General features: G+C 43.0%; 1 protein-coding gene across 2 annotated transcripts in view; it reads left to right on the top strand.

Annotated features, from left to right (window-relative positions):
* Positions 1-2,024: 2,024 nt before the first annotated feature.
* MTX2 (metaxin 2) overlaps positions 2,025-19,264 on the top strand; it is a 32,373-nt gene continuing 15,133 nt past the window's right edge. Inside the window, exons 1-3 of one of the 2 annotated variants that reach the window (XM_082762967.1) lie at positions 2,025-2,183; positions 14,669-14,716; positions 15,677-15,723. In XM_082762967.1, coding sequence (XP_082619093.1) covers positions 2,144-2,183; positions 14,669-14,716; positions 15,677-15,723 — 135 coding nt within the window. In that variant the 5' untranslated portion in view covers positions 2,025-2,143. The remainder of the gene's footprint in view (positions 2,184-14,668; positions 14,717-15,676; positions 15,724-19,264) is intronic. The other variant, XM_082762968.1, reaches the window with a different exon arrangement.

Raw genomic sequence — 19,264 nt, 5'->3', positions numbered from 1 at the left:
CTTAGCTGAGTTCCTTTAGTTATATCTTCATGTCCACAAGACACTTCAGGAAGCGTTTTAATTTAGTACATTGAAAAGAACTTATTTGGTATGATCCATAAAGAAAGCACTTGTGATTCTTGGAACAGCCTCCTGTCAAATTCAGATCGTTTTATGCTCATGTTGCCTCTCCTCTTTGCTCATTTGTTTTAAAGGTCAAAAAATTAATGGTCCAACTGATACACACTCCAGGGATGTACAGCCATACCTAACATCTTTGTTCTTGTTAATTTCAGGGAAGAATTCTAACTTGCAATTAGTGTGGCATGTTCAGGCAGTTAGAGGTTAACCTTTTTTCTACTTTCAGGCTCTAAACCATATTTAGTCATTTCCATTATCTCCAGAGAACTATTGGGATTAAATCCTCATGTGTGTTGTAGCTCCATATAGCTTGAGTGCCAGAGGAACTGAAGATGGATTGAGTTGCCTTTCTTGGCAGATCGTAGGGCTGGTTACAGCATTCCCAGTAGCTCTTTCTACACTGAATTTAAAAATGAAAAACACTGTGATCCTTTCATCCAAAAAATGTGGAATAGCCTGAACTCACACCTTTCAGATCCTTAGATATTGCCTCTACATGTCATGTGAAGCAAGCTAGCTAAGCTGACTTTCCATCAATAGTAGAGAGTGCCTGTGACTGGGGACTTGTCTGATCCAGAGCACATTTAAAGGTCCTTTGATGTTCTACCAGCCCAGTGTAACCTTGCCCTGACTCCTCTCCATAGGATCATAATCAAAGCTGTGTACACATAATATAAAACAAAGAGCTGCAAAGCATCTGCAATTATCCTTCCCTGTATACTTATTTTTCTACAAGTACAAATCTGAAGTGCCTGCAATATTTCAGAATTCAGCCATGTTTATACTGCTGAAGGATTTGGCATCTGCCATGAGTTAAACAACCAATGTCATTGCTCCCCAAGCATACGCTTTACTACTGTTTACTGGGTAGAGATGTGGCTAATAGTCAACCCAAGAATCTATCAAAATACTCAGAATTAGGATAAATATTCTCATCTATCATGATATTGGCCAGCATTTCTTGCTACCATTTGACAGATTGCAGTTGTGTTTTCACTCCCCTTGTGATTATATTTCCAAGTGAAGAGAATTATTACACCGTGCCTAAGTATGCAGTTGTGTCTCAGATAACATTCCAATTGGATGCGAATTTGAAGAGATTTTTTCTCAGACTGGATTAACTAAGGAGATCAAGACGTAAGTCCCAAAACACCACTTTGCTTGTATGTCTTTCTAAGTTTCTATCCTCTACCCACTAAACACTTTAAAGAAAAGTTCTTTTTCAATGATGTACAGCGACGATACTCAGAAAAGGCAGTTGAATCATAGAGACACATAGAGCTTCTTTTGTTGATATTTGTACAACTGAAAATGTGTATCACAATACACAAAGACGTCCTCCACCATTTTGTGCCTGCTTTTTAAGAAGTATGAAATTGTGTGGTTATCACAGGGCTGCAGAGAAACCAGAGGCTGTGTGACCATGGCGTGAATCGGTGGCAATGTGCCATTTGTGGTTTATGGCCTGGAGCACGTGTGAAGACTTGAGCAGCGTGGTTTCTCAGTCCCCCACAGAACAGGAACGCAACTGACTGAATTAAGGCTGTCTGACTTAGTGCATTTCCACATCTTGAAGGGTTTGGATTTCAGCTTTATTGCTATGCGTGGAGCTCCACGAGGTATCCCATGAGGACGGCTAGGGAGCCCCAGCCGCCGCTGCACCCCACGCAGGTTCTCCCCGGCTGTTCACCGGTACGCGCACTGCCCACGGGCCCCGCGGCCCAGAGGCGCCCCGAGGCGCTGCCCCCCTCTCCCTTCTCCCCCCCGACCCGGCGGAACCCGCCCCGCGGCCCCCTCGGCCCAGGCCCCGCCCGCGGCGCGCTCGGCGCCCAGCGGCCCCGCGAGGCCGGCGGGGGAGCGGGCTCGGCCGCGGGCCCCTCCCCGTGCCCCGCCCCGGGCGGTCGGGAGGCGGTCCCGGGGCGGAGCAGGCCCCGGATGCAGTCGGCCCCGCGGCGCGGCCCCAGTTCCTGCCCGTGCCCTCCGCCCGCCGGGGCCCGCTCGCCCTCCGCAGCGCGGCCGCGCCATGTCGCTGGTGGCGGAGGCCTTCATGAACCAGCTGGCCGGTGAGGGGCAGGGCCGGGGCGGGCGGGCGGCGGCCGCCAGCTGCTGTCCCCCGGGAGCCGCGGGGCAGGCGGGGCAGCCCGGGTGACCTCGGGCAGCGGGGCGGGGGGGGGCCGGGGAGCTCCGGCCGGGGGCGGGGTGGCGGCGGCCAGGCTGGGGATGTCGCTGTCCCCGCGCCCCGGGCGGCGGGCGGGCACCCTGCCGGATCGGATCCCTCCGGGGCACGGCGGGCTGCGCTCCGACACCGCCTGCGGCTCCTGGCTGTGCTGCCGGGCGCCGTCACCGTGGCGCAATGACTGGTTAATTAATCACGGCCCTTGCGTGGTCCAAAGTGCCTCGTGTTATCCGTTTGGCCGTTGCAGCCGAGCCTCCCTCTGTAGGGAGCTCGGTGTGGTTGGTGCCCCGCTCCCTCCCCGGGCATGTGCCGCGCTGCGGGTGTTGCGCTGGGAGCTGAGAGCCCTGAGGATGCCGCTGCCCTCGCTGGTGGTTCGCAGCTGGGCCGAGTAAACTGGCTGCAAGCCTGGTCGTAAAACAAGTGATGTGCATCGCTGCTGAGTGCATTAGCCAGACGTGCTCCCAAGGAGAAACATGCACCTCCGATTATTCCTTGCTGAGGCGTTCAAAATCCACTTAGTGTCTTGCACGCTGAGAGTCCGTGCCTTGGCCAGATCTCTCCCTGCTCATTTCTCACTGTTGCTGGTTTCTTTCTGCTACACAGACTCACAAAGTATGCACACTGCAAGGGAACAGCATGCTTATCTCTGCCACCCTGTTGAGGAAGAAGTTGGCATTTGTCCCAGGAGCTGAATTGTCTCCCACAGGCTCTAACATGGGAGTCCAAGTTGGATTTCTAATGTCAATTTACAGACTCCAGAGCAGGCTTGCCTGGGACCGATTCGTTAGAGAAAAGACAGTGGGCCTTGAGTCCATGTGTGCAGAGAGACCCACAGGCACCCCAGAAAGTTGTGCTAGGCTCTTGGACTGGAACTTCTTAATTCATAGACATTAGCATGGGTCGAGCTCACGTTCTGAGGGCCAGAACCTTGCTTCCACAGGGCATGGGGATTAGGGCCTCAGCATTGCTTTGCTTTGTGCTGTTTGTTGGCACAATCTTAGTGTAGTTTATTCATTTATATTGTGAAACACAAGGGTAATTACAAATGTGAATAGGTGTTGATTTGGCTGTATTTGTCTGCTCTGTGGACTCTTGAGTATCCTAGGTCAACAGGTTGCTGATGCGTTCTACTGGATTTACAAACACCAACTCAAAAACTGTATTGCATGTAGGCATCTGTACAGTGATAGTGTAAGAAAAATGCATATTTGAAAAGCTGGAAACAAGAAGATGAAGTTCTGAAGCACCTGTCTCTTTCCTCTGCCATCTCTCCAAGCTGTGCTTGTGTTGTTCCTGGGCAGACTCTTGCCTCCCATTTGGGGCAGTTGCATGCCCTCAGACAAACAAATGAAACACTTGTGCTACTAAAGTGGGGGCTCTGAGGGTATCAGAGGTGTTCATGTACATCTGGACCTTCCTAAAACATAACAGGCCTAGGACAGTAACACCTCATCTTTTACTTGGCAGTCATGGGTTAAGCGATGCTCCTTTTCCTAGGTGAAGAACTATGTGAGTAGCTAATACAGAAATGTTGGCAATGCTTCACTGTTTTTGCAGAGCAGAGATGGCTCTTGCTTGCTTCGTTGATCTGCTTCTGCTGGATGTGCAGCTCAGGACTTAAGGTGTGGTACAAATCTTTGTTGTGGACCTGTCCACTGGATGCTTTTTTAAAACAAAATTACAACTTTGCCTGTGCTTTCCTAAAAGCAAATCAGTGTCAGAAGCATTTATCTACCTTGAAAATACCTTTGCCAGTGGGTCATGGCCTTCTTAGCTCATCTGTATTATGTATCAGTCCCAGACTGAAACTAAGTAAAGGCAAAATTGCTCAATTTTTTCATATTGGAAATTTTTCTATAAAAAATTAAGTTATCCAGGATCCTGGCAAATACCCACCACAATGGGATGTTGCACAGACACACAGAATATTTCATTCTGCTACTGAGAAGATATATATGTCCCACAGATATTTTTGAGGAAGAAAAATGGTGTGTCTGGAAGGAAAAGTACAGCTTAACAAAAGTTTTTCTAATAGTGCCTTATCTCTATATTGTGAACACTGTTATTCTATTATGTATGGGTGGAAATGCTGTGTTGATGCTGTGTCTCAAGGAATAATAAATATTTCCATAGCTTTGTGAATTGCAGGCGTGTTGTGCCACATTTTAAATAACTGATTTCTGAACTGTAGCAAATATTAATTGCATAATATGGTAGAGAATTTGTTTAGTGTAGCTTAGCATCAATCACACTGTAACAGGATAGGAAATGAGTGTTTATACTGTAAGAAGAATTAGAATGCCAGCTTTCAAGTGGTCCAGAATATTAATGTCTCTAACTCTAGGAGTTTGGAGAAGCTGACAGCTCAAATCATCTAGAAGAGATTGTTGAAAAGTTGTTTAATTGATCACTAAATTGCTCAATATGCTTAGTCCCCTTCTTCCCCCTTCTCCCTCCCCCATTAGTTTTAGATCAGCGATCAAAAAGAGAAAATAATATCCTTGCTTGTCATTTGATCTGTGGAAAATTACTTCTGTTTACTGCAGTTGAGTTATGTCCAAAGGTCCTAGGCTGGTTTTAGTACTAAGGGAAATGAATACAGTTTGAAAAACAGATGCCCTTCTGCCTTTAGATATTTTACATTCACAGCGAGTCTACCTCCAGTGTGATATGCCAGAGCAGAAGTAAATCTCCTACGTGCATGTTTTATGTATTAAGACAAGCTGCAACTTGGCTTAGAACATAGGGAATGAAAACTGACCTCTTAAATTGTTCCTGCACATAAAGGACATAATGCATACTCAGTTTAAATCTTTTGCATATCAGAATGTGCATACGTAAATGTTATCAACTTCTGTCTATGTATGGTGAAAAAATAGTTATTTTTGCTTAGTAATAAATTGTCTGCAGCACAGCTTATTTAAGCCTGCTACAGAGGTACTTGTAGCCAAGAGATGGTTTTGAAAATATCAAATTTGTTAAGCTACTTGATTTTATCTTACAGTGTAATTCAGGCTGGGGACATGCACATGTGCATTTTTTGTGTGTATGGGTGTAGTCAAACTAAAAGGATTCCCTTTAACTCTTGTTCAGTTTCAATAAACAAATCTCCTAGGCTGCTCTTGGCAGTTTGTGCTCAGGCACATGTTTTATGACTTGATTTGAACCAATCCTTTGAGTGGATTGCTTGTCTAGCCTTTTCTTAGGGCAGAGGAAAAATGAGTTTATTTCGTAATTATCACAGTACAGTACATATTTCACTTTGAGTTAGTTATATTGCTTCTTAAAAAATAATTACAGGTTATAAAATCATATCCTTCTGCAGTTGTTTCTGGCTCCATTAAGAGCAAGCATTCTTCCTCTAATCAGGATTTTATTATTACTTGTTTTCTGCTAACGTGGTATCTTCGTTTTTCCCACGGCAGGAAAGTGTATTGCTCTAGAAATACGACAATAAAATTAGTAACTGAAGAGGAATGCTTATTTTGATGTTGTCCAATTTGATCTGCAAGTGAGGTTTCACCTGTTGTAAGATGAGTCAGGTATGTTAGGCTCTTTGGGAGCCTAACTTTTCGGCTCAGGAGAGGTCCCAGAAGTTTGACTTTGGGGAGGAAACGGGTTTTTCTTTGTCTACCCTTTTGTTGCACTCAGGACGCTCTCCTCTCGCACTGTCCCGAGGCACTAACCTGGTCTTATTCTATAGGTTCCTATGAGCTTTACAAGAACGAATGAAAGCTTCATTCCTGTCTTCCTTCCTAGCTGTTGTATAATGAGATCGAAGCTGATGTAATGCTCAGGTCCCTAGCAAGAACTTTCTAAGAGGTTTTGTGCAACTGTACGTGTATATTTTTTTGCATTTGAATGCCATATTGCAGAAATTCTGGGGACAGCAGAGTTTGTTCGCTGAAAAAGTCTCGAGAAAAAGATGAGGAAGACTGTGAGGGTATGATTAGGAGACAGGGATAAATACATTCAGATTTTGAAGCAGGGAGTTGGCGAAGGCGAGGAGGAGGCAGAGAGATACTGCTGCAAATATTGTTGTCTGTCTTATTTTTTTTTTTTTTTTAAGTGGGGTTGCCTTGAAGACTGTGAGCCCTAAAGCAACAGCAGAGGCACTGACATCTTCCCCTTGCTACTAGCCCTGCTTGCATTTCTGCTGGTGGTGCTCCCCTGCGTAGCGGTCACGGCACTTCAAGGCTCCGGCTCGGTCTGCTGCCAGCACGTTGTGGTAGTGTGCGCAGGGCGCTGTGCGGGACATCAGAGAGAAAAGAGAGAACGATGAGGAGCCCTAATGAAAGGTTGCAGGGGCCAGGTGGGCAGGAAGAGCATGCATGGGGAGTAGCTTTCGGAGCAGATAGGGGTTATTGAGGTCTGTGTGGTGGGACAGACGTGTAGGATGTCTGTCGTGGATCAGAGGCGCTGCAGATGAGAAAGCAGCAAGCTCCTCGGGGCACTTTGCAGAAGGGGTTTTCAAACTGCCTGCCAGACGTCCTTAGGGGAGAAGGAGTTCAGACTGCTGCAGAGGAGGGGTGCTCTGTCTAAAAGAGCTTCTGAAGGACTGTTAAAGTGTATGGGTGTAGATAACATCGCTCAGAATCGTCCTAGTCCAGTAAGGCACTTAGGGCATTCTTGGGTGTCATACCTCCGCTGTCCTTCTCTTCAGGACAGCCCCTGTGCTTGAAGCTTCCCATCTTGAATCAGGGCCAAAGTGGCACAAAGGGAAGAGGCTGATTTAGAGATCTATTAAAAGCTATAATTAAGAATTGCAGAGGTTCTTGGAAATGGAGCCTTTATGCTGAACATCAGGACTAAGTAAAATAGCTCCAGCTTGTCAGGACTTGACAAATACATCTTTTGAGGTCATTGAGCTGGCACTCTCCCTGCTTTTCTGGAGAAATCCAAATGTTGGTTTAGGAACGATTTGCAGGTGGGAACTTGATTCTGTTGAGCTCCATTGGCCCCGTTGGTGAGTGTGAGACGTGACTGTGTGTGTGCGGAGGCACCGAGCCACCCCCAGCAGCCAGGGCGCTAGGCTCCGTGCAGGGCTGATGCACAGCTGTGGGCACAAGGGCAGTTACAGAGTCGGACAAGCGCTTGGATACATGCGATTCATAGCTTTCTTGGAGGTCTGAGGGGCACATCGTGTCAGACTAAACAGCTGCTGCAGTCGTGTCACGCTCAGCCTCTTGTAGAGCTCCTGCCACAGGAAGCTTGAGTTTGGGAATTGCCGCTGAGATTGAGTCTTTATGGTGACACGTGTGCTCGATCAATAATTACTGAACAGTCATGATTTATCTGAATTGTAATATCTGGAAGAAGGAGGCCTGGGATGGATTTAAGCAAGTGATGTAATTATTTGATACATGATTTAATGCATGCTGTTTAACGTGCGTGGAAGTCGGTTTGCATTTGGCAAGGCTCTGTGAGACGCTTCTTGATCCCTTGTCAGCAGAGCCAGGGAGTTGCTGATGCTTTCATTTTTTCTTGGCCCTTGTTAGTTTACAGGATCAGGCCAATTACATGAAATTGATCTGTACTCGGTGTGGGTGGGTTGAACTGTGGGATAGTTTCCAGAGTGGTTTTGTTTGGGTTTTTGCACCTGGGATATAGGGAGCAGCAGTCCCCCCCCTCAATAGCACCAGTCTTGGGGAGCCGAGCGGGTTGACTGCCTTCCTGCCACCTGATGTGACGTTTGTAACATCCCGGGGACTTGTAATTAATGGTGTTGGATGTGGCTGTTGCCCAGATGTAAGGCTAAATTTCTTGGTGTTTATTCTTGTGAGAAAACAGTTTTGAGGTATCTCATTATAATTTAATCACTTTTGTACCTAGGGAGAGGCTGAAGGAAACTATGTGGAAATAATGTGTAAGTTAATCTCTCCAGCTGTAATATTGGAATACAGTGATTCAAATTAATGCCAACTTTTTTGGTTTTTAATAGAGGGTATCTTGCCTCTTGGCTGTTTCAACAGGCCTTTAATGCCATGTGAACCAAACTGGTAAATACAGATGTTTTAGTTTTCCTCCTCTTTATGCAAGTTTAATATGAAGGTGCCTAAGAAGAATATAGCAGAAAGGAAAATGATCCGTGCAAACCTGGTGAGTTCAGAGAAGCAGTCTTTGTTTCTGCACGGTCTGTGAACTTCCACTTAATGTTTCAGGAAATTGCTCTGTCCAAGAAGATCAGGTGTTCCCAGGCCAGGTCCCACCTTCACCTACATAGCAGCACAAAGCAAACTGCGTGAAAAAGGTGGTTAGTTGATTCAGAGCTTTATTTACAGAAGCAGAAAGAAGATGCTGAGGGATACGTTACTGGCATAGTGAGAATTCAGTAGATTCTGGCTTACATGAGATTTGAGGCAGAGAGTGTCTTGTTTTACTACTCCTTTGGCTCACAGTGTAGTTTTAGTACTTGAAAAATAATCTATGGATAATAACATTTGGTGTTAATTCTTTAGCCTTGATTCTTAGAAAGTGTATGCTGGTTTTATAGCTAGAAGTTTGAAAATAACTTCTCTCTGCATTGCCTTTTGAAAATGTTCTTGCCCCACCCAAATTCTGTGGTAGTGCTGAGAGCTGGGAACAACTTAACTTCAAGTTGAACATTGTCCTGCAAAATCTTTTAATAACTTCATTTCCCACACAAGAGAGAGCACTGATGACTGGACCTGGTGGTCTCCTGCATGTGCCTGTGCCCGATACTCAGGAACGCTGTAGCTTGATAGCGTGTGCTGAAGGAGTGGCTGGCTAGCAAGGCAAGCACATCACGTACCAAACTGCTTGAAACTGGCTCTTCACACTAGACTTCTGAAACTGCAAAACTGGTCTTTAGCATATTACACAATTTAACATGTAAAGAGTTCTCGTCTTCTCTATTTTACAGTCAGACTTAGTTTTTAACTAACGGGATTAAAGGCCTAACTGTAAGCCATTTATTTCATTACAACTCTTTCATCATTGTGAAGCTGCTTGGGGAAAGGGGATGAAAATGTCTGTGGCCCCCATCCATCCAGGCAGCTCTGACATGGGATGAATAGTTTCCCAGTTATTAGAGTGTAGGAGTTGAAACAAAGTTTGGTACGCTAAATAAGATGTCTGAACAGCCTGGAACAATTTGCTGGTGGGGCTGAAGCTCTGCAGAGAGTCTTGAGACATGATGCCTTCCTCTTCCACAGACATCACTGGGCAAATATTGTGGCAACCAGTTTTTGGAACTGAAATTCACCTCTGTGCAAAGACCCCAGAAAAGTACACTGCATCCTGTTTTCAGAGCATTAGTTGGAGCTGAGATGTGTGTAAGCCTCAGGTCAGCTGCTCATCCCATACTGATACTGAAGCCTGGTGCTCTTAAGTATCAGGAGGGCCAATCGTGTCCTGGGGTGCATCAAGCACGGCATCGCTAGTAGGTCAAGGGAGGTGATTGTCCCGCTCTACTCTGCGCTGGTGTGGCCTCACCTCGAGTACTGTGTGCAGTTCTGGGCACCACAGTATAAAAAGGACATGAAACTGTTGGAGAGTGTCCAGAGGAGGGCTACGAAGATGGTGAAAGGCCTTGAGGGGAAGACGTACGAAGAACGGCTGAGGTCACTGGGCCTGTTCAGCCTGGAGAAGAGGAGGCTGAGGGGGGACCTCATCACAGTCTACAACTTCCTCGTAAGGGGGTGTCGAGGGGCAGGAGACCTTTTCTCCATTAACACCAGTGACAGGACCCGTGAGAACAGGGTTAAGCTGAGGCAGGGGAAATTTTAGGCTTGACATCAGGAGGGGGTTCTTCACAGAGAGGGTGGTTGCACACTGGAACAGGCTCCCCAGGGAAGTGGTCACTGCACCGAGCCTGTCTGAATTTAAGAAGAGATTGGACTGTGCACTTAGTCACATGGTCTGAACTTTTGGGTAGACCTGTGCGGTGTCAAGAGTTGTACTTGATGATCCTTAAGGGTCCCTTCCAACTCAGGATATTCTATGATTCTATGATTCTATGATCTCTTCTTAGGGCATATGTGCATATTTCACTCTCGCTGTCCCAAAAGTATTTGGATGGATAAACTCTTACAATTGAAATGACAGCCTTGAAACATCTGGAAATGTTGAAAGCAAAATGCTAATTGAATATATCTCTGCCCTTAGCATAGCTCAAGTAACACATTTCATCCCCAAATCTGAAGAATGCACCTGATAAAATATTTTTTTGGTGGCAAAGAATTTGATGGAGCTGTTGTGCCTCATTCTGTGCTTTGCAAACTTTTTCTATGAGCAGTTATGTTTTGTAAGTCATTCCTAGCCTCATGAGGAGGCTAGGGATCTATTTTGATAGTTGTAAACCTGAGTAATTAAAACTCCACTGGAACATGAAACACACCAGTTCACAGAGATTTCCTCTAAAATTCTAATTTGATACCAAAGAGCTCTGTTAACTCTTTGAAATATGCATGTTCTATGCTAAACTGTTAATAAGTAAAATGCTTTGACTAACAAATACGTTGAACTTAGTGAAATTTTCATTTATTTTTAGTCATTTACAAAACCAAAGGAGTTTTTTTTTGTAGGCAGTCTGCTTGACATTTGACTTCTCTGCTTCTCGTGTTGCTGCATCTGCTGAATTCTCAGCTCCTGGGATAACCAGGCTTATGTGGTGATGCCTTCTGTGTCCACGTACCTTTAATTTTCACTTCCCAGTAACTTGTGAACACAGTGCAGGTAATTTTAATAAGGAGGGCTGATCCCACAGATGGGTTATTTCCTATAAATGACATAAAAACAAACAGTATTGTAGGGAAGAAGCAGGGAAAGATAACAGGATGAGGTTCACTTGTCCTGAACAAACAGAAGGCAATCCACATGAAAGACTGAATATTTGAATTCATTAGGCATGGGAAAAAATCAGTAAGGTGGGAAAACAACCTCTAATAAAGATCGCAAGCCCAAGAGACAGACCTATTGAAAACCACACAATAGTAGTTCCTCTGGTTCTGGAGGCAGAAGGAAGAACCAAAGAGTTCCTTATTGCTAAGGTATGCAGAGAAGCGTTCCTGTAAGGCATACTTCCAGGCAGTTGCCTCATCCTGTGAGCAGCTAATGATAAAAATGTATGTTGCATAGGATCTGACACGTAAATGTGGTGCTGTGTTGAAAGCTGCTTCTGAAACTGAATTGCCATAATGTTTGTTAATTTTCTCTTTATGTACTGCCACAGTAGCCTTTGTTATCTAGCAAACTAGCATCTACTGACCAGAAGATTGTAGTTGCCGAAGGATAAACTGGATTTGACTTTATTAGCGCGCAAATGATAAGTTTGTGAGGAGTTATAGCATTAATCAACTTGATGGATTGGAAATATGACAGAGCTGAAGCAGCGTGTAATATTAGTGCCTATTACTCTACAAATTATGTCTTCACCTACATTCATAAGGCGAGAGTCATTGCCGTACATTAAAGATGTTGCACGCTTTCTCCTTGTGGAGGCATGTGGCATCCCTTCAGCAGCTCTTCCTCCTCGGCTCCCCAGCGGGCCTCTGGGCTCCCCGAGCTGTGGGTTTTGGCCTTGCAAGTGCCTGAAGGCAGCTGTGGGGCTGCTCTTTGAACTTAGCTTGCTCCTCACAAACCCGGACATCTCATGCAGCAATGTGTATTTAAACTTCTCAATCATCAGAAAAAAATACTTCATACTCAGAACATCTGAGAAGACAGAGTAAGTAGAAGTTGGAAGACAAGGGACAGATAGCGACTAGGCGTTTAACCTACAGAGAATTGCCCAGGCTTTGTGTGTACCTCATTGAACACTGACTGTGCTGCATGCAATTCTGAAACTATGCTGCAGAATACATTTCCTAGGGTATGTCTAATAAAATGTGAATCTTAGTGTGAAGTTGATTGTTCTAATATCCAACCTGTACAGTGGCAGTAAAATCTTTGGTCTGTTCTACTCGAGAAGAACTGAAGGCCTCGGTTCAAGGGTCACGGGCATGTGTCCACCTCGTCCAGACGTGGCCAGAGTTGTGACCTCCCTCTGGAGCCTGTCAGAGGCTGGGAACAGGGGGATTACTCTTTTATTTTCTTACAACTGTTGGAACTTGGAGTTAAGGTGTCCTAATAAGAATGGCTGACTTTTGTGCAACTCTTTGGCCTTGCGTCATTGACTTGTCAAAAGATGTGTTAGTACACAGCTGGGTGGTGGATGAGCAAATGCAAAGATTTAAAACTACCCTCGTGCTTTCCTTCCCTTTAGTTTGGTGTGTGTTCCTGTATATGCTAAGACTATATGTGGTGAAGACTTCATATCATGATTAATGAAATTAGGGTCAAATCCGCAGTAAATACAATTTGTGAAAATCTGTACGTGGTCAGTAGAACGTGGATGACAATTTTAGGCAGATAAGGGCCATCGTATTTCAAAACTATTCTGCTTGTATTTTGTTTTATGTCACAAACATGTTTTCTTTTATAACATAGACATGGCATGCTGTAGTAGTGGTGTCTTGTTGGATTCTGTGCGCTAAGAAGCTGGCATTAAGCTACAGGGCTGCCTGTAGCTTAATGCCAAGATCAGACTGCAATTAGTGTTTGAACTTCTTGAGACATACTTAGCTCTTCTGTTGAAACATGAAAAGTTCATTTAATTTTAGTGGGCCTGAGATAGTTCAGCCACATGATTGTGGAAGAACAGGCTGCTTCCAGTTTGGGCTGGAATCCAGGAATTTGATATGAATCTGACATTCCAGTCTGAAAAGGGTCAGGCAGGAACTATCAGTTGAAATGGGCTCATGAAATTTCAGGGTCTCAGTACCATTTTGGGCATGGAAAAAGGATTTTTTTCTGTTTGCTGGCAGTGTACCTTTGTGACTTAGTTACTTTTGTAAGTATCTCAGAGTTCAGCACTGCAAGTTTGCTTAAGTACAGTAATAACATTCTTAATTTCCTTGTTCCATTTGCTATAGCAAGACTCCAGTGGACCTGAAGAAATGTATTTTAGATAAATTATTTCAAACAGTTAGGGCTGTAGTACTGCAGACACTATCTAGTCTCTTTTTTATTTAAAGAAGTAAATGTGCTTCCACCTCAAGAATTTTTACTCCAGGGCAAAACTTTAATGGAGGGGTGTAAAACCAATAACTGCTACAATAAAACATAAAACATTTCTTCGTGACACTTAAGTGTGATTAGTTGCTTTCTCAAGCCCATACTAGTATAGCTTTGATAGGCTCTGTGCCTTAATGTTAAAGGTAGTGACCTTTGTAAAACTGTGCACAGTGTTACCAGCTTTACAGTTCTATGTGACTTCCATAAAAGTTAATACTTGGAGTATTTTCTTGGCGTTTGAGGGCAAAGATACAGAGAATGACCTTACGGAAGCCAGTGGCATATTTCTGTCTGAAGCACACATAATTATTTGTAGACTTCACTGCTTAAGAAAATCTTTATTTATGGGATTAGAACATTAATTTTATTTACAAATAGCTAGTTTGGATAGAATCCAAATTTGAGTTGGTATTTAAAAATAGATTTCTAAAATGAATTAAAGAATGTGACAGAGACCAAACAAATATGATGACCTGTTATCCTAATGCTAGCATTAACAGTAAATCACTACTGATTATTATTTTTGTTTTCCCATAAATTCACATGGTATATGATTGATTAAGTGCAGCAGTTCTCAGTTGGGAGATGTTATTGTCTTCTATATCTTTGCTTTTTTTTTGAACAACTGTTCAGCTGTTTTGAACAATTGATGATGCAGGTTTTTTAATGAATATTGACATTCCCATTTTAGGGTTGACTGGTACATAATTTAAAACAAAAGGTAGTTCTGGTCTTTGTGGCGGGTTTGTTTTTGACATGCCCGAGCACCTGGCTTTGTGAGTATTATATTGGACCAGTGAGGACACAACCTCAAAGGCAGAAAGCTTTTCCATTTCTCTGAAGCAGTCTTCACACCTGGTTTTGAGATTTGTGCCTCTCTCCTCTGTGTTTTGTTCTGTTCTTCCAGAATTCATTGTTTAGTACCTTAATAAATAATCGCGGTAGAGAGTGGCCAGAGTTGTGATGGCAATGTCCACATGTTGTCTTTCTGGCGGAGGGAGGCTATCTGCTTTTGATGCTTGATAATTGCAGGGCCATTCTGCAAAGTAGATTGAATTTTAGCTTTTACTGCACCGTTCAATTTTGGGACTTAATTTTCTGCCCTGTGGTGTCCCTCTGTGAGCAGAAAGAAGTCCGGGAGAAGTGAATGGCAGTGGGACATTTTTGGGGCAGGTCGAATCTTGCATCAGCATCCTTACAGTTTGAGTTCCTGCTCTAGGTAGCGTTCGTGTTCAGCTAGCATCTGCAGGCGCATTGTCATTTGGCTTGCTTAATTAATTCTTCTTCTTTCCACAGCCGCAGAGCCTTGGCCTGAAAATGCTGCATTGTATCAGCAACTGAAGGGTGGGTACACTTCTTTGCAATTAGTAATTACTTTGTTGTTAAAAACACATTAAATATGCACTAAGATAATTAACTGCAAGGAAGCACAGAAACTGTTAAAAGATTTCTTTGTGTTGTTTGTCTGGTCAGAGGTTTTTGCTACGCTTTCATCTGCCAATATAAACCAGCTATTCATGGCCTATAAGGTCCTTGGTTTATTATTGACTCATTATATTGGCTGCTGTAGGCAGTGTAAAATGATGTGGTTGCAGGCACAGTTGGCAGATTTACTGCACCAATAGCTGAGGCAGCAGATTTTTGAAGTCTTGTGGTAAAGTGGGCTCTCAGTAAAAAGGAACTGTTAAAATGTATAGGCTAGGATGGTTCAGGCTCCCTTTAGCAGCTCTTCATATATCATCAGATCACATTATGGCCCCCATTTGGGGCTCAGCAGCCTGCTACAGTTGTCAGAAGACTGCAAAGTAATGAAGACTAATAGGTAGCAGCCCTAGTCTTCTAAGCATGGAATTTTTATTGCAGTGAACTTGTCATCTTTCTTTTGTGTGACAGACCTAGACACAGTGTGCAATATTAACTGCAAGCCGTTTTTATAGGTTTCTGAATGCTTTTACTTTTTAGCCAGAGGAGTTATGAAGATGCGGTTTTATTTAACTTTGATTAGAAGAAGAGTAATTGGCATAAAACTCAAGCATTTGGTTTTCAATTGTGAGCATTTTTATTGTACGTTGTTGCTATAATATGATAAATGCTGTTGCATTTGCAGGAGAAATATTCCTGATACATTTTTTAATATTCATATCACAGGTTTTCTAGTCCAGCTGCATAATAATTATGTATGTGCATCTTGTTTTATGTGTAAGAAATGCAACCCAGAATGACTTACAGTTACAGGTCGGTAGCTAAAAGGGCACTGCTTTTTGTAATCGTGGGTTTTGTTTTTCTTTTTTTTCCTTTCAACAGAGGATCAAATTTTGCTTTCTGATAATGCATCTTCCCTTGCTGTTCAGGTAAAATGTCATCTTTTCTAAACTAAAGGTGTTAATTACATTTTATATTTGAATGATTATCTTCTAGCTAAAATAACTGTATTTACCTAAATGAATAATTTAAGAATTCTTTCTGTGAAAATCCATGACTTACTTCCTGCATCTGATGTGTTTTATGTTGTCATTGATGTGCCAGAGCCTCAAGGATTTTGAGCGTTCTATATACAGCGTGTCTGCTTGTACTCCTATTTATATTGTATTATATCATACAAAATCTTCTTGCCTGCCTAATCAAAGACCCGTGTGTGGTTGCCATCTTTTGTCAGTTGGCATGCTAGTTCCTCTTGTAATATCTTGCATGATGCTTGCTGCATATTCATACCCCCAACTCAAGACATCTGTGCTTCATATTGTGAGCATTGAATCTCCACGTGTCTGACAGTTTTTTTCAATTTCATCATGTATACGTAGTTGAGATCCAATGTGGTTTTTAGAAATAGTCCATATAATTGACAAGCTTGCATCTCTAATTGACTTAAAAGCACCTCTGTGGCTGTGAAGTCCGAGTAAATTCCATTAACCTGTTAGGTTTGGTAACCCCAAATCTCGAGGGGATGTTTTCCCCATTAGCAGAGAGGGTCTGGCTGTCAGAAGTGGTGAGCCGGATGCCTGTAAGGTTCCTGTTCTTGAAAGCAACTTTGCCTCTGCTTTGTGTAGTAGGGAGCTGCACTGTTCCCCTGCTCCTTGCTTTTAGTGTGTGGTTGAGCTCAGAGCAGCTTGACCAAGGGATCTTTGAGGGCTATCCAAAAGGGACACTGAAGACTGTAACTGGTGTTACTGGTAGGAATGTTAGGATGGTTTGATTGTGGTAACTACTTATAGGATCTCTAACTGTTTTTTTTATTCCAGTCTGGCAATGTAGGAAATACCTACACTGTAAAATTCTATCACAGCAAAAAGGTACCTTTATCTCGTGTTGGAAAGATGAGTCATCTCTGAGATACCAAATAAATAGGGCAATATTTATTTGTTTGGGCAGTGTGTTTTATATCATGCATCACACTAAAGCAAATAAGTAGTTTTGTTGCCCATTTGATCTCAGTGTTCCCTTTCAGTCCAGAAACCTTATATTTTGTGGTTCTTATGAATTTTCTTACCATCTAGCAATGCATATAGGTGTGGCTTGTATTTAAAACACAAACAAAAGAAACAACATAACCCTAAAATTTCCTTTTCTAATGCATCATTTTGCTTTACTGTTTCCAGTCCGTTGTTATCCTACACATGCCACTTAGATGATAAATTGGCTATAATATATTAAAAATGCTTGTTTTTCTTCAATATTCTCTAGCTGGACAGCTGATAGTAGCCATGACTATAAATATGGCTCTGGTAGATATCTGATCTTAAACTTTATAGAACAATTTTATATTGGAGAATCACATCTATTTGGATGAATCTGTGCAACAAGACTGACTGTGAAAGAATAGTTATCCTTGGTGTATTCAATCCATTTTGAAATGATATTACGATCTGTAGTTATGTATTACTAGCTAAGTGATCAGAAAGCTTTAAATATACCAGTGTGGTTTGCATAAGGAAATTGCTGAGTGCCTCTGTTTCAGAATTTGCTTTTTATACTGATGAGAGGACCTTTATCTTTTTACTGCATATCTTTTTCTATTGTGTATTTTTCTTTTTTTTTAATTTCTTCCCTGAGGAAGGAAGGGGGAGGATAGGAGGAGGAATAGGGGCTGGTACCTGGGGCTTTTTTTCCCACAATTGCCCTTCCCTTGTCCCTACTACAGATTCTGTGTAAGTGAATATCACCAGAGAGATATGTAGCTCATTCATGGCTTGATGAACTTCCATATGGTGAAAATGCATCAGAGTACATCTGATGAAAAGAGCATACGGAGTCAGCTGCCATCAAATCTGAAGGAACGCGGCTCACATCAGGACTCTACGTGTGCTGTAACTGGTCTTTCAGATCTGTCTCAATCTCTTTGCAGCATCTCTGCAGCACGCTGCTCTGGGATAGCTCTTGGAGAACCCATATAGAGATAGATCTAAAATAAATAATAAAATCCAATGCTGTAGGAAGTGGAGGCTGGCAGTTGTAAAACTGATGACCCAGCAGTGCAGTTGGTGCTCGAGGTACCTCTAGTCAGCAAAGCGAGCATACAGCAGTGCAAGTTGATCTCAGTGGAGGTATAACAAAGGCTGTTGTGGGCATCTTGTTGGAGTTGGTGGGTAGTGGGGGCTGAAGGCTGAATGTAGGAAGTTGGTTCTGTCTTGCTGTTCTGATAGCGATTGGATTTAGGACTTCTCCGTGTGCAGTGCAGTCTGGGCTCCTGACTATAACAATATCTCATATAAGAGAGGGGAGGACAGAGTCTTCTGGGAATTGTTAGGCAGCTGTGTTAGTGGTGCTTTCAGCAGCTAGGCAAACAAAAAAAAATCCCTCTCATCTTGTGGAATCTTTCTGCTGATTCTGGTAGTTTTTTTGCTTTTGTTTTTTAATTCCTCTTCTACCCATTGTTGTTCCTGAAAGCAGACTGGTTTACGAATTCCTTTGTCTTTTACTGTGTTCAGGTCCTTTAAATTTGCTGAAAATGCAACATAACTTCAAATGAGCTAGTGCATTATCTCTCTTACATCTTGGTGTTTGCACTTCTTGTTCGTTAACATGGAGTTATACAGTCCTGCTGAAAATGAAGCCCATTTGATCTTTGGCTGCAGAGTCTTGATATTGAATGAAACTCTTTTCACTGCAGAGCAGTTAGTATTTTCCCCCGATTTTAGTGTCAGCAATGATTTTCCAGCTACAGAAATGAGAATGGTGTATGTGGAATGAAGGCTGTGTTCTTCTCATGGGATGTTCAGCCCCGTTCTCATTAAAGCTAATGAAAATACATATACTTCCTAGATAGTGTGACTCATGGTTAAAAGCATTCTCCCTTTATTTATTATACAGCTTCAATTATACAGCATTCCTGCTTATCAGTCATATCATACTAAAAAAAAAAAGGCACCAAAAACCAGAAGCAAATACAGAACTTATGTCAGTCACAGAACAACTGAAGGTGTTTTGTTAGGGGGGTTTTGGGTTACCATTATCAGACCATGGGTGGGGGAGAGGGAAGAAGGGAAAAGGAATGTTAAATACTCATTCTCAGTAATGTAAATACATTTTGTATTCTCAACCTTATTATTATTATTATTATTATTATTATTTACATTTGTCTGCCAGGTACTTGAGGTGCTGCTGTGCCTGCCTTTATGCATGTCTGGTCTGTAGGTCTGGTGCCTTTGGATGCTGTTGCCATGCACTGACAAGCAGAAGGTAGCATGTGTATGAGTTTCTGCATATAATTTCTTGCAACATGGTGTTTTTTTGTGATACTTCATGTGGAGGTATCTGGGAGAGAGAGACCTCAGTAATGCTTGGTCAACTGGAAAAGTAAAAGAAAGAATTGTGCAATTTAAGAAGTGGGTTCTGGGCCTTTCTGTAAGGACGATCACCAGACCCAAGGCCTTCCAGAAGCCAGGCCACCTGTGT

This window comes from Aythya marila, assembly GCF_965140915.1.
Source record: "Aythya marila genome assembly, chromosome: 6".
In the NCBI taxonomy this organism is placed as follows: Eukaryota; Metazoa; Chordata; class Aves; order Anseriformes; family Anatidae; genus Aythya; species Aythya marila.
This window is presented reverse-complemented; position numbering and strand designations above follow the sequence as displayed.